Source organism: Dipodomys merriami, unplaced genomic scaffold (genome assembly GCF_024711535.1).
Source record: "Dipodomys merriami isolate MVZ:Mamm:240054 unplaced genomic scaffold, mDipMer1.0.p SCAF_154, whole genome shotgun sequence".
Taxonomy (NCBI): domain Eukaryota; kingdom Metazoa; phylum Chordata; class Mammalia; order Rodentia; family Heteromyidae; genus Dipodomys; species Dipodomys merriami.
The window spans coordinates 1,702,203-1,717,655 of record NW_027202871.1 but is presented as its reverse complement, the minus strand read 5'-3'; the positions used below and the strand labels follow the sequence as shown (position 1 = coordinate 1,717,655).

Below are 15,453 nucleotides of genomic sequence, written 5' to 3'. Positions count from 1 at the left end.
AATTTGATCCCCCTACTATAAAAGAAAAAAATACCAAAATTATGTGAGTTAGTAAACTAAATCTAAACATACCAAAAAGTCTTACATAAGTTACATTCTTTTTTTTTTGGGGTCCGGTCGTGGGGCCTGAACTCTGGGCCTGGGCGCTGTCCCTCAGCTCTTCAGCTCAAGGCTAGCGCTCTACCACTTGAGCCACAGCGCCACTTCCGGCTTTTTTCTTTTTGCTTATGTGGTGCTGAGGAATCGAACCCAGGGCCTCATGCATGCAAGGCAAGCACTCTACCACTGAGCCACCTTCCCAGCCCCATAAATTACATTCTTTAATCAAAATAAATTAGATAAACACCAAATTGTTGGCACATTCTAAATAGCTCATAACTTTGCCATCAGAAGGTCCATTTAGATATAGTCCCAGCTACTAGGAGGCTGGGACAGGAGATCACTTGAACTCAGAATTCAAGGCAACATGGGGAGACCCCTGTGCCCAACTCTCAAAAAAATTGAGATAAAGAGAAAGAACCAAATTTCCTCTCCCTTGTTGTTGAGAGCTATGTGTGAATAAATTTCCCATGAGATGTTTATGCATGCTAAAGTTGGAGATCTACACTACTGCCTATGTTAGATATCAAGCAACAGATAGATATTGTAAAATATTGATAATGATTAACACTGAGTGTTGGAAATTACAAATAGTGTCTTTTCAAATCCAGAGTGATGGGCCATACATCAGCTTTGGAAGGCACATGAGCACTATCACAGTCGATAAAATAGCTACCTCTAAAATCTTCCCTTTATTGTTTTCTTTGATTCTGCTTTTGTATTATAATATTGTGGAAAGTATTTTTCTGGTCTAAACTCTAGCATATAAAATTGAAATTCAAGAGAAACTTTGAGAAAACGTTCCATCTCCTGAATACATGAATGTCTTCTGATTGGTGTTTGTTGTTGTTGTTGTTGTTTGTCTATAAAGCATGTAGATCTAAATAGCTTTCCATCATTAAAGCACATTAAAGGGTTTTAAAAACCTGTGTATTTCTATATATTGTATTTTATTAACAACGTATGTTGATTTGCCAGTAAAATTTTCCTGGATAAATTCTTTTGACTTTATAATAGTTAATAATTTAATAATTTCTTTTGAATTTATAATAATCCTAGCTTAATTATTTCCAAGATCATATCTTTAATTGTTTCTGCTTGGGACTAAATTTAGTTGCTTTTTTTCACCTTAAAGTAAGAGCGTAAGAACTTCAAAAGTCGGAGCTGCCTCTGCTGTGGTTTAATTCATCCATCATGTGAGGGAATAGAACAGGCATTCATTAATTAAAAAAAAGGCTGTTTGTTGGTCCTGTTTCCAGTCACCCTGGAGAATAAGTGCAACAATTCCATCACAGACCTAGAGGAGCAGAGATACTGAACTGTCGCCCACGCCAGATCGCACCCCCAGTGTGCTAGTTTGTCACCCAGCAAAGCTTGCATTATTCATTTTGAATTTACTTGTGCCATTCTTTATCTTAATAAAGACATTCCAAGTTCGTGTTACAACTCTTCTCTCAGAAAGTGGTACATAAAAAGTGCACTTAAAACATACTTTTAATAGGATTAAATCAGGACGTAGAGTGGCATAGTGCTCCTTTGGGGAAAATTTGTGAGCTTGACAGTGGAAGTCTGCATTTTATCAGCAGCATTATTAGCATGCTTAGTGTAGAAACAGTGCGCCACAGTGCTGAAACTCAGCCACTGGTCACAGATTTCAGTGATGAATCGCTCCAGTCCCTGGCGTTCCCTTAAATACTCAGCATGTCATATTCTTGCAAAAAAAAAAAAACAAAAAACGGTCAACTTCAAAATTTTAATTTATTAGTAACATGGCTGTTTTGTCCCTATTATTTCCTTTCACAATGCCATTTTGTCCACGAATGCTCTCACTTGATTATGAAACTTTAACCAAGTATCCTTTATGTGGAAGCAATAGTGTTAGATTTGTTTTACATATAATTTCTGGGCAGTTTAAACAAGTTCCGGTGGTAGTGACTGTGTGATAGCGTTTCGCTCGGTGCTGTACAAGTTAAGCAGATCCTCAGCCCCGAGACCTTCTGTGGATTCCACAGAGCAGGATGTGGACGTGCCTGGCGCAGGGCACACACATGTAGGCCTGTCTGAAGCTGTGTTTTCTGTGCGTATCTGAAGCCCTGGAATCAATTATGTAAATAAAAGGTTTATCTAATTCCATTTTTAAAGACGCACCTCCTTTCATGCAAGAATAAAGTAAAAATTAGGAGAAAAATAACTTTTTCATATGTAAAATTCTTACATCCCTCTCTTAATTTCTGAGGTACATAATTAATTGGCATTTCTAGACTTTGATTTGTCAGTTTTCAAAGACACCCTCTTAAACCTTTGTAGTGATAAGGTGAGTAGAGTTACTGAGAAGAATTAAGAATCCCTTATCAAGGTGTAAGATGCACTTCCTCTCAGAGGTAGATTGCACAGCACAAGCCCAGAGTCTTCCTGAGCTGTTGCACAACTCTCTCTGGGTGGGTGATAGTAGTAGTCATCCGCCAGTAGAGTCCAGCACACAGTTCCAGCCAGGACACAGAGTGAGGAAGTTACTTTGATATTTCATAGCATCATTCTGTGATAACATTAATGCTGCTTTTATTTAAGAATCTAAACATCATAATAGTCTACCCATGTGATTGTTATTGGATTGTTTGCTTTTTTTAACTTTAGTTTTTAGATTTTAGTAAACGGTTCCTGAGTTAACATGGCTAAACAAGTTATTCATTTTATAGAATGTGAAAGCTGATGTAATTAACTGGAGAAGAAGTATACAGGTGGTGAGAAGGCTACTGATTTCATATTTAGAGAAACAAGCCTATCAAGTATTCATATTGACATCTTAGCTTGTGAGTCTGCTTCCTTCCGGGCCACTGGAATGCCATGATGCCAGCAGAAGACCTGTGCCACATGCTCAGTTTTCCTAACACACAACTTAGAAATGTCTCCCACTGCTGAGAGAGAGCAAGAATAGGAGGGAGAAGGAAGGGAATGTAGGAAAGAGGGAAGGAAGGAAGGATAAGAAGCAAATCCTTGCAAGTTTGGGTAATGTTTAAAGCCCACTGGGGTCATAAGAATTAAGAGAAAATTCAGAAGGCATGATAATGGATCTAACTGTAAAGAAAAAAAACTTTCTCATTAGGAGCATATAAAAGAATTTTATATAAAATAAAATAATCTCAAGTGATCAAATGTAAGCAATATTATAGCAGAACTTATATTACAATTTCTACTTCCACAATGCTTTTTTCAAGAAGTAGAAAAATGCTGGGCACCGGTGTCTCATGCCTGTAATCCTAGCTATTCAGGAGGCTGAGATCTGAGGATTACAGTTCAAAGCCAGCCTGGGCAAGAAAGTCTGTGAAACTCTTATCTCCAATAAATACCAGAAAACCAGAAGTGGCGCTGTAGCTCAAGTGGTAGAGCGCTAGCCTTGAGCTGACGAGCTGAGGGACAGCACTCAGGCCCAGAGTTCAAGCCCCACAACCAACCAAAAAAAAAAAGTAGAAAAATATCACATCAGTTTTTGGTTTCCAGTTTTTATTACACTGAATTCACAATTTTCCAGTATCAGGCTGCAAGCTGGGTTTGTATTTCTCCTGCTTTTATGGAGAGAGCTGATAGGGCAATAGTTGTATAGTCTTTAAACATGGAAAAACACTAGCTATGAGTAGGTGGAGATTTAAAAGGAATTGGACACAAGTAGCATTTTTTTTTAACTTCTGCAGACAATGATTATGATTCCCAGTATTAATACCTAGAAAGAGATCCTACCAGGCTTGAGCTAAAGCTGCATAGTCTCCTAGGTTTAAGTTAAAACTACCTTCATGCTTAATGTGACTCTTGAAGGAAACAAAACCCTAACTATAAACAATCTGTTTCTACCTTGGCTGATTATCTCCTAAATAGGCAGCACATAGCCCTCCAATGCCTGTGTGCAGACAGCTCTTGCTTAGAGCCCCCAGTCCTCAGTTGTGGCTACCAGTTCCAGTACACCCCTCAGTCATGACTACCAGTGCCGGGTACACCCCTCAGTCATGACTACCAGTGCCAGGTATACCCCTCAGTCGTGACTACCAGTGCTGGGTACATCAGCAGCATTTATATACCATTTTGTATGGTCTTTCTTCAGCAAAAGAGAAAAATTGCATGTACTAGTAACAGCATGACAAAAATTTAGAGAGATGACTGTCTTTATTAGCATGGGACTGAGATGGTTGGTCTTCTGTTTCTGTAACTGAGTGCCACACTGAGTGGCTTCCGTAGGTGCAGGGTTGCAGGATGGCTCATGCTTGGGCAGCTGGAGGCCCAGGCGGATGGCCACACCTGTGAAGGCCTCTTGTGGGGACTGCAGACTCCTGAGTTGCGTAGGGCACCCGTGTGGCGAAGGCACCAGCTGTGGTGCAGGCCACTCCCTCGTCAGCTTTGCCACCACATGTCAGTCCATGAATGATCTCTCCAGGCATGTGGGCCTCCCCATTGACCTAAGCACCTTTAGCCACCCTGCCGTAGCAAGTTCCTAAAACTGCAGTCAGATTACATGTCCACATGTTCAAGCTGTAGCATTTTGGCTGGGTAGTGCAGAGAGCAAAGGTTGGAGAGGACTTAGTTAACTTGGAAGTGATTGGGAGAATAAAGGGGGTAGAGGTTGTGTACAACTAGAAGATGGAAGTAATTTGGCAAATGATGTGCTTTATAATAGATGGCTTCAGTGAATTCCAAAGAAGATGGTGAATCATAGGAATAGTGCTAGTAGTGGATGTGTGGCATCTCCCTTCACATTCAGTATTTTCATCTTTGGAACGGGATTGCCATCTTTTAGACAACACAAAGATTCCCAGAGTAATTTGAGCTATGTATGAATGGCTGCAATTCTGTCCCTATCAAGGTATTAATCATATTATCATAACACAGAAAAAATTGCTTCTTCCAGATTCCCTTATAATTAAGGAGAAGTTCATCCTAACAATGCACTTGAAGTAGGTTTTTCTTCATGTGAATGCGTCCAGCTTCTTGTGGGAGGACATATTGATTATTGATAAAATGTTCATGTGTATGCATTGAAGATTGTCTATTATTTTCAACATAATTCAAAGGATTTTTGTGCATGCACATGTATTTACATTTATACTTCTGATCTTGACTGACAGTATGAAGCTGAATTGTATAAAATACTTAACCATAGCATCAGAGCCATTTGCAGTTTAAAAAAAACACATATAAAACAATATTCCAATGAATTGTCCATGTATAGCAACAAATCAGTAAGAAAGGACAAACCCTCGTAGTGAAATAGATAAATCAGATTTAGGCAGGCTAGTTTATTGAATTTAAATTGTGCCCAGTTGGCCCAAGAGTTATATATAAGCAATCCATCTTATGTTGTTAATGGAGGTTCTTGAAGTCCACCTGATGTTTGCATTATTAAATTTCAGTCTAATGAGCTCTGCTAATACATATTGAAGATGGTTGTAAGGAGTAGAATGGGAATCTGAGCGGGATCATTTGAAAGAAACATACGCCAGGCATTTTACATGACTCCAGGGGTATATCTACAATTACACATATAACCAAAATTGAATTTAAATGGAATTTCTATTATCCTTGTCCTTGTACCAGGGAGAAGAAAGTGTAAATGAAGTAAATGTCTTTAGAGTTACTAGTGGTTTGTTTTTATTATCTAATTTAATAGATTTTTTGCAATGATACCAAGTGGCATAAAAGTTTTAATATTTCATGACTTTAAATGCAGGCTAAGTAAGCTTATAAATGGAAACAGATGTCTGTGTAATTGGAGATAGCACTTCATAGCACCATTATGTAAGTTTTATACTTGAAGAAAATTATCAATATTGATGGTGAGGAAAACCAAACTTGGAAGAAAAATAGTTTTGTACAAGACAGGAATTGTTTCTTAAATTCCTTTTTGCAGACCAGGTTTTACACTTCAGAAGGATGTTTGTCCTTGCATAGGAAAACATATGCAGCCAGAAACTGAAATGTGTGCTTATCTTTTAAAATCACTGCTTGCGTTGCTGCTCTCAGTATGATAAAGGCCCATCTAGAGTTTAATGCTGGCTCAGTCTGATTCTTTTCTTTGACAAGGCAATACTTTTTTAACTTAATATTTCATCAACTCTAATGCCATTAGAGGCTTATTTTCACTTAGTTCGCTCATCAGGCCGTGAGACAGCGATAAAGGAGAATCGCTCCTTTGAGACGTTAATGCTTCGGAATAAATGATGTGCTAGAACAGAAATTTAATTAATTTACAGAGTATATTGATAGTCCCTTGTTACTGTGCTGTATATTTTTAATCTTCTTTAACATCTGTGTGAAGTGTTTGAAAACCCCTGCAGTTGAGCAACTAGTAGATAATTAAGTAATAAGGGAAGCGGTTTCTAGAGGGAAAAAGTCTTTTTACTGAATGCTGTCATAACATGAATGACGCACTGCTACGCTCGACTATGGGGGAGGAATGTACCCTCATTTGACACTTTCCTACAGTGACTGTGGGTTTCTGAGACTTGATGTGTAAATCCACCAATGTTGAAGGCGGCAAATGCGTTACCTGATTTTAATGGATGACTGACACTCTTGCCTCTTCATATCTGCCTTTACCTTCATGTTGCTTAACTTCATTTTCTTCTTTGCACAGAGGTTATTCTGAACTACGGCTTTGGAGATTGTAAATAAATGCATTGCGTAGCAGTTCTAAATATGCTTCACATTTTCAGCTGCCACATCTCTTTCTTTTGACTACTTCACAGAAGTAATTCATGTCTGTTTCCTTTCCCCCTTATTCTCACTTACAATCTGGTCATAAAATAAAAGCAAGTATTTCATTGTTTTTCTTACAGCCAAAGCTGATGAAGCACTGAAAGCCAAAGAGAGAAATGAGGAAGAAGCAAAGAGAAGGAAGGAGGAAGGTAAGTGCATGCGCTCTGTCTTTTCCTGAGGGTCACTGCCCGCCCTGGTTTCTGCATTCCCTGGCTGAGCACCTTCGAGGTATCACGTCCTCTCGTGGGTCTAACTTGTGACGTGACACCACACAGGAGGACTTGCCTCTAACACAAATGTTGGTTAACGTAGGGTTGGTTGCTCAGTGGCCAGTGGCAGAAATTGGGAGGGATGGTGTGAGGTTAAGATGGCACAACAAATTGTTGGTTAGTTTCCTTCCGACTTCTGTATTTATGCATAACAAATGATGAGAATTAGTCATAGAAATGGATTGAGTTTGTCTATATATTTTGAACTACTCTAGCAATGGTAAAGCTGTTAAGAAAAAAAGAATAGAATCAGAAATGCCAGAAATAGCCACTATTGAAGTTAAGAGATCTATATCTTAATTTTTATGGCCTATTCTTTCCTTTTGATTACATTTAAGCCATCCCCCTCCCCACAAGCAGATCTCATTTATCTTCCCTAACAAATTATTTCCTCTTTACTTGTAAGGCTACAAAGTTCCAATCTCTTCCCTGGTCAGCGACCCCCTCACATCTGCCTCATGGCCCAAAGCAGAATAACTGCTTGCTCGTGTGAGCTTTTGAGATGCTAAAGGCTGACACTGTGTGCCAGATTTTGACTCTAGGTATTAGTTTTCACATCTGAAAATCGACATTTTTACACTAATATATGCTTCTCCTTTATTATAACAACCAGGAAAAAAAAATGTTCCCAGTCTCCAGTTAGAAGCTGCGATCCAGCTGGACCTTAAGTGTTTAGATATGATGGCGTAGAATCCAAACGAAGCATCCCATCAAACTCGGGCCTCAAGCCAGTCCAAAACAAAAAGACAGAACCCTGCATAGAGCATGGATTTGTAGAACGGGGTGGATTTATACATGTGAGTGTAGTAGTCTTACCTTATGTGACGTTCTGAAGTCCTGATGGTATGTTCTAATCTGGAATCAGCTGATTTTATGATTTCATGAGAAGACAGTGGCACTGCGTGGCAGGAATCTTATACAGAACCCTCTTCTGACTTGATGAAGCCCTCATCCTGGCACATGTAGTTAATGTGGTCTCTCCGACTTCATTAGTGCTTATGGTATGCCCGTAGGTAGATACAGTGCTACGTGCAAAGCAGTCTAAGGGAATTTAAGTACTGCTGTGTTGTGTGATCAATGTAACTAATTAATAACATAATGGCCTTTATAAAGCACTTTACAAAACACTGTGGTGCTGTAAATCACAAGAGTACTTCTACTACCAGCCAACAGTGGAATTAGTTCCATAGTTAGTAGAATGGTCCATTTATTCAGATCTTAATCAGAGTCATAATCAGTTAACAAAAACTGCACTGAGAGTAACCACAGATGTTGAACTTGCTAGATGATGTATTGTTTTTAAGTAGTATAACATGAATGCTTGTCTTCCTGAAAGAAACTTTTCTAAATACTTCAGACCTACTGAACTTTCATTGTAATTTTTTTTTTTGGTCGGCCGTGGGGCTTGAACTCTGGGCCTGGGCGCTGTCCCTCAGCTCTTCAGCTCAAGGCAAGCGCTCTACCACTTGAGCTACAGTGCCAGTTCTGGTTTTCTGGTGGTTTATTGGAGATAGGAGTCTCACGGTCTCTCCTGCCCGGGCTGGCTTTGAACTGAGATCTTCAGATCTCAGCCTCCTGAGTAGCTAGGATTATAGGCGTGAGCCACCAGCGCCTGGCTGTAATTCTTTAATGTAGATTCTTTTTTTTAATGTACCAATCCTGGGACTTAAACTCAAAACCTGGGCACTGACCCTTTGCTTTTTTTTTTTTTTTTTTTTTTACTAAAGACTAGCACTCTACTAGCACTTGAGCCACAGCTCCACTTCTAGTTTTCTGGTGATTAATTGGAGGTAAGTCATCGAGTCAGACTATCCCACCTCAGGTCACAGTTTCCTGAGTAGCTAGGAGTACAGGCATGAGCCACTGTATCAAGCTAATTTAGATTCTTTTAATTAGATTTTTAGACTGTTCTTGTATCTACTATGTGATATACAGCACATTTTCCATTTCAATACCTGAGAATTGTTGAAGAAACACATCTCTTCCTAGTTTAATTGCCTTTTCAAGGCCATTATCATAATCAGAGTCTAACCTTCAGGATTACAGGATCTGTATTCAGGAAGCCTAAAACATAGTACAAACACTCATATCTTGAATTATTGCATGAGTGATTAAATATGTGAATTAGTTTCTCATTCTTTTAAACCCATGTTTCTTAGATTTGCAATGGGTCCTTAATAATCGCACTTATAGAGTAAGCCAACTTCATTACATCTCTTTTCTAAGACAGGGCCTTACCTGTGAAGCCCTTGCTATAATGAACTAAACACTTAGAAAATGAAGCCAAGGTGTGTCAAAACATTTGATAACATAGTTGATATTATGACACATCCAAGTATTTGGTAATATGGCTATGTATTTATGTTAGCTCACTGAGTTTTCAGTGCATCAGAAGGGTATAAAGGAAAACTGTACCACAAATCTTGAAGAATTCAGCTCAACTGAACACCCCATACAACAGTAATTTTTAAATGAGAACATCCCTGAGTTTACCTTCACTTATTTTTTGTAGGTGAATCCCTGTTCAATTCTTTTCTTTTGTTTACACTCAAAATTTTTCTTGTAGATTGTCTAGGTACTTGCATGCTATCAAATTAACCCTCCTCTGAATGATTAATGATAAAATGATTACCGTGTAAGCTGTGTTTCACATAATGTATTAGGCTGCTTATTCAAACTTGGGCTACAGTAATGTGTGTAGACATTTGTTCACATTTCAACAGTATGTTGTTTGTGTGACAGAACAACAGTTCCTTATTTCAGTCCTGTATAAGCCATGGTGGCCACTGTCCTGCCATTTACACACCGCATCTCTTAATTTCTCAGTATGCTGAGTTTCAGCGCAGGGTTGGAAGTATTGCTAAAATTAGACAAATGTTGTCTGTGCCATTGTGTTTATCCATTCTCTGTTATCTCAGAAAGTGCCTGTGTTAGCATAGCAAGACCTGTGCCTTGCAGATTTGTTCTGTTATACAGTCCTTCCCTTTGAGTGTTCTTTGATCCATATCATAATTATATTTGCAACTATTGTGTTTAAGATAAAAGTCAGGCTATACGCCAAAACTAGTCCTGGCACATTTTCCTCTCTAACCTGTACACATTTCCAGTGCCTTCCATGGTGCCTCTGTATACAGGGTTCATTTACCCCTCCCTAGAGATCACTAATGCCTTGGAGATGGGCCCACTTTCTTCAGCCATTCACTAACTCTTTTCACATTAGTTGAATGAGAATATGTCTTCTAGTATAAGAAAATTGAATGTTTAAAATTTACGTTTAAAAAAAATAAAAAAATATAATTTAGGTTTACTGTTTCCCTCTATTGAAAGTAATTACTTTTTAAAATTTAGCTTTATATTGTATTATTATCTATTATATTATTTTCTTTATTTTCTTTTTTATTCTTTGACCTAATATTTTAACTATGGAGCTTTCCCTTTCTCTGTGTATGTATGAAAATGCTGTAATTATACTTGTGTTTGTTTGCTTTGTGTTTTGAGACAGGGTATTGCTACACAGCTCAAGCTAGAACTGAACTTCCAGTGCCTAGGTTGACCTCAAACTCAAGGTCCTCCTATCTCAGCTTCCAGAATTCTAGCATTACAGGCATGCATCACCAAACCCAACTCTGTTTGGCTAGGCACTGGTGACTCACACATGTAATCCTGCTCCCCAGGAGGCTGAGATGTGAGGATCCAGCCAGGCAGGAAAGTCCATTGGATTCTTATCTCCAATTAATGACCTAAAAACTGGAAGTGGAACTGTGACTAGAGTGGTAGAGTGCTAGCCTTGAGCAAAATGTCTCAGGGACATTACCCCGGCCCTGAGCTTGAATATACTCACATCCAAATTTTATGTATATATAAAATTCAAGTCATTTGAAATTCTATCACTTCTTTGATCTCTTTCCCTATTATTGAATGATATAGCCTAACTGCTTGTATCCTTTGAATGTTATTTTTATACTTAGTTTAGTATACATTTAAGGGTACTAATTGTGTTTCAAATGAGTTGATATACATAGTAGCCTTTCTCTGTATTTGACTTCTCTCTAATATGAATTTCTTATTTGTGGTATAAGTATAGTAGCCTTTGAATACGTTTCCCCTTGTGTTTATTCAAAATAGCCCTATCCATCTGTTAGTTTTTTTTAACTTCAAATATTTTTGTTACCAAGACTTAGCCAACCCACTCTAAATTATTCATGGGATTGGTGGACAGTGAAAATATGAACATAACATGAAGCAGTTCAAGTGAAGACTTAGAGGATTCCTCTGGTCTCCCCAAATATTTTGCCACAGCACATTGACAAGAAGCCTCCCTCCTTTCCTTCTTTTCATCTTTCCTTCCTTTCTTCCTTCCTCCCTCTCTCCTTCCTCCCTCCCTCCCTCCCTCCCTCCCTCCCTCCCTCCCTCCCTCCCTCCCTCCCTCCCTCCTCCCTCCCTCCCTCCTTCCTTCCTTCCTTCTTGTTTTCTCCGTTCTCCCTCTCCCCTCCTTCCATTCCTAGTAGTTCTTTGGGTATAGGTCAGGTAAAGACTACTAGCAATGAGAGATGAAGGAATACCACATCTTTGTTAACTCTATGAGCTTGGGGGGTTGTTCTCATCTCCACATCCAAGTGAGGATGAGAAGCTGGGGCCTGGTTCTCAATCCAGGCAAACTGCAGAGCTACAAGTAAGCCAGACAACAAACCCAGGCAATCTGATTCTAAAGCACACCTCCTCTTCAAACATCCTGCAGAAGCCTCAAGCCTTAGGATCAGTGTTAAAAATTCTGATTGAGCATCCCTCCCCTGTCCCCTGCCTTCTCTGATTGTGCCCTGTAAGTCCTCAGCCTTTGTACTAAGGAAAGCACCCTTGTCCCTGCAGTCAGAGCCATGTCAGTGTCAGACCAACTCAATGTCACCTGAGTTCTGGCTCCCAGATGGTGAGGGGCACATTTTGCCAGGGTGTCTTTGTTCTTTTTCGTTAGCTCTATCTGACTGACTGGCCTTTGTAAAATGTTCAGTATTCCTCCACATCCAGTCTCCAGAGTACAGACGAGCTGGGCAAACGTCCGGTGGGAGGTCCTATTCCCTGAGGTTCCCCGTGTGTGGTGATCCGTAGCTGAAACTGTAGCACTGGTCTCCACCCTCTGTGAGGGGCCTCTCACATCCCTCCTTTCTCTCCACCAGGCTCACCATCCACGGTGGTGGCACACATCCCTTATCCTAGGTACCTGGAGGACAAAGGTAGGAGGATCACAGGCTTTAGGCCAGGCTGGGCTACATCATGAGACACTGGCTCACCAAAAAGGAAGTTCTCACATAGCCTCCTGAGAGCATCTGAGTGACGTTAAAGTTAACAGGTATACGGGGGTCACTGGGGATGCCCCAGTTACTCAGTAAGTTTAGACAGATATGCAAAGAGCTAAAGCCTCACTAGCCCTTGTTTTGAGTTGGCTGCCATGGTAAAGTACAGTGTTACTGTCATCCTAGATTTAAACCCATGGAGTGTCCCCCCCCCACCCCACCCCCAGCTTTGAGTTGTTTATCCCATGGTTCCGTTACAGGATTTACCATGTCCTTTGAGGACATTTGTGCTTCCTCTGTATCTGATGTGATATTTCTGCATCTTGCCATAATGTATATTTTCAAAATACCTGTGCAGTCTTTTTAATGCATTAACTCTAATGGTAGAATGCTGTTTTCTTGAAGGAAAGATATTATAGTCTGCTCACCCCGAATGCATTCTTTATGACATATTTTTCCTTGAGTCCTTTAGTCAAAAATCACTCAAGAATACTCCTTCATTTATTCCAGCCATCTGTCGTTTCCCTTTGCAGCGATTTGTCCTCATGGTCCCCTTGATTCTGTGTCTGTAAGAACCTGATTGCTTTGCATCTAGATTCTGAGGCACTGTTTTTTGTATATGGCTTCAGTCTACCTGTGTGATATCACAGAGTACCAACCACTTGTTTATGTTGATGCTGCCAGTAGGTACATGTTCATAAAGCATGCTTCCTTATTTTTAAATAATTCAACACTAATGTTGCTACTTCATATACTTTTTGTTTCAGATGCATTTAGCTGCATTATTTGTGGTTTTGGAAGCCATTTCAAATCACATGTTACTTGTTTTCGATGAGGTGGTCTTGCAAAGCAGATAGGCTGGCATGTCATTATGCAGATAGGCTAGCACCATTTTATCCATCATGAGGCCTCTGGTGGCCAGCTGTCATGTATTTCCTTACGAGTTAAGTTCTATAAACTTGTATTTCAAGACCAACTCAAAGCTGCAGGATTTCACATGGGTGTCAAGATCAACTCAAAGCTGCAAAGATGCAGTTTCCAGCATCAATTGACCTTTAGGGAGCTGACACAGTTACTAAGTACCACTGCACCCCATCTATACTGTGGACCTGCCCCCACTTCCTCTAGCTCAGCAAGGAACACAGTGCTCCGGGTTTGAGCTGTGCCATCTCCTGGCTCTGTGTTTGACTTAACCTCACTATGACTTTGGGGGTGGTGATAAAATTTGCCTGGAGTGGCCTGTGATATTGAAGAAGCATCTCACATGTACATAGACTATGTGAATGTAGACTGCTGTTAATAGTCAGAACCACAGCACGAGTATAATGACTCCTTTCGTCACCCATCCCTTTAGTAACTTCAATCAGGTAAAAAAATAAAAAAAACCCTATCAAGCTAGGAACTGAAGGACTGAGATGCCCTAGAAACAGTATTAGATCTCTGAAAAAGAAAATGAAGGCCCTAGCCGGACTCCAGGGGCTTACGCCTGTCATCCTGGCTACTCAGGAGGCTGAGATCTTAGCATCACAGTTCAAAGCCAGCCCAGGCAGAAAAGTCCATAAGACTCTTATCTCCAATAAACCACCAGAAAACCGGAAGTGGCACTATGGCTTAAGTGGTACAGCACTAGCCTTGAGCTGAAAAGTTCAGGGACAGCACCCAGACCCAGAGTCCAAGCCCCACGACTGACAAAAAGAAAGAACAAAAGAGAAGGAAGGAAGGAAAGAAGGAAAGAAGGAAGGGAAAGAAAGAAAGAAAGAAAGAAAGAAAGAAAGAAAGAAAGAAAGAAAGAAAGGAAGGAAGGAAGGAAGGAAGGAAGGAAGGAAGGAAGAAATGTAAGAAAGAAAGAAAGAAAGAAAGAAATGAGGAGATTACTTCTAGAGAAGCAGGATACAGAACATAAACATGAAAACAAATAATAAAATGTCATCAATTTTAATATGGGTTAGTGCTTTTTCATACTGTGTGACTCTAGGTCGTCCTCTTATAAGAGTAACCTATCTTTCATAAAAAGATGTAGTTTGATACAGTAGTAAAAGACTGTCTTACAGGCTTTATAAAAGGTTGTTATTGTCCTTTTTTTTAAATTCTAGCACAATTTTACATACATACCATACTATATCCCTTGAGGGGTGCAGAAATTTCGGAAGGCTTCGGTCATATATGTTGAGTGTGGGAACACAATACAAGATGATAGATAATTGTGGAACAATAGTTTGGAGATTACAAAATAAGCAAAATTGATAACAAAACACCTTTTTGTCTTGTTTTTATTAGATTGATTGACTTTATTGGAACCCAGACTCTATTTTGTTTCTTTCTAACTTCAGAATTAAATTCATTTATTGATTATGTTTTCTGGGTTCTTGTAACAACAATGCTCTCTCCCTGAGGATAAATTACCTTACCTTCTACAAATACACTTCTGATTTGCCTTCACAGGTCAGCTCTAAGTAGCTCAAGTATTAGTGCATGTGCCACTTATTTTAGGTGGAGCTTTGTTTTTTAAATGTCTTATCACTAAATACAGAAAATTATTTTCTCAGCCTATCACTATTAGCTCAATTCTGTTATCCTGTAATTTAAGAAATACCGCTACACAATCTAATGATGTGATTCACAATTACTTTTGATAAAGATATAATGATTAAGAATAATTGTGATCTGGTGCCCATAACTCAAACCTGTCATCCTTATTTCTCAAGAGGCTTAGACTTGGTTAATCGTACAATCCACAGTCAGAAGACTTATCTCCAGCAAAAAGCTGAGCTGAAAGAATGGCTCAGATGGTAGAGCACAAACTGAGCAAGCTCTCAGAGCCCTGACTTCAAATCCCAGTGCTGCTCAAAAATAATAATTCTCAAGGCAAACTTCTCAGACTAAATTAGTTATTTATTGTCTGTATCCTCCTGATCTCTGCCTCGGTTTCCTATCTGTTGAATGAGGCTGTAGGCAATCTGAGCTTACTAGAGTTAATGTATGCAAAGCACATTGATGAGTGCCTGGCAGGTTGTGTGTGATGATATATTTCCCAGTCCTGCTATGCCTAATTCTCA

At 39.5% G+C, this 15,453-nt stretch overlaps 1 protein-coding gene across 1 annotated transcript in view; it reads left to right on the top strand.

Moving 5' to 3' along the window:
- Nucleotides 1-15,453, top strand: part of Rsrc1 (arginine and serine rich coiled-coil 1) — a 252,904-nt gene that overhangs the window by 204,280 nt on the left and 33,171 nt on the right. The window contains exon 8 of the mRNA XM_070022829.1: nucleotides 6,921-6,989. Coding sequence (XP_069878930.1) covers nucleotides 6,921-6,989 — 69 coding nt within the window. The remainder of the gene's footprint in view (nucleotides 1-6,920; nucleotides 6,990-15,453) is intronic.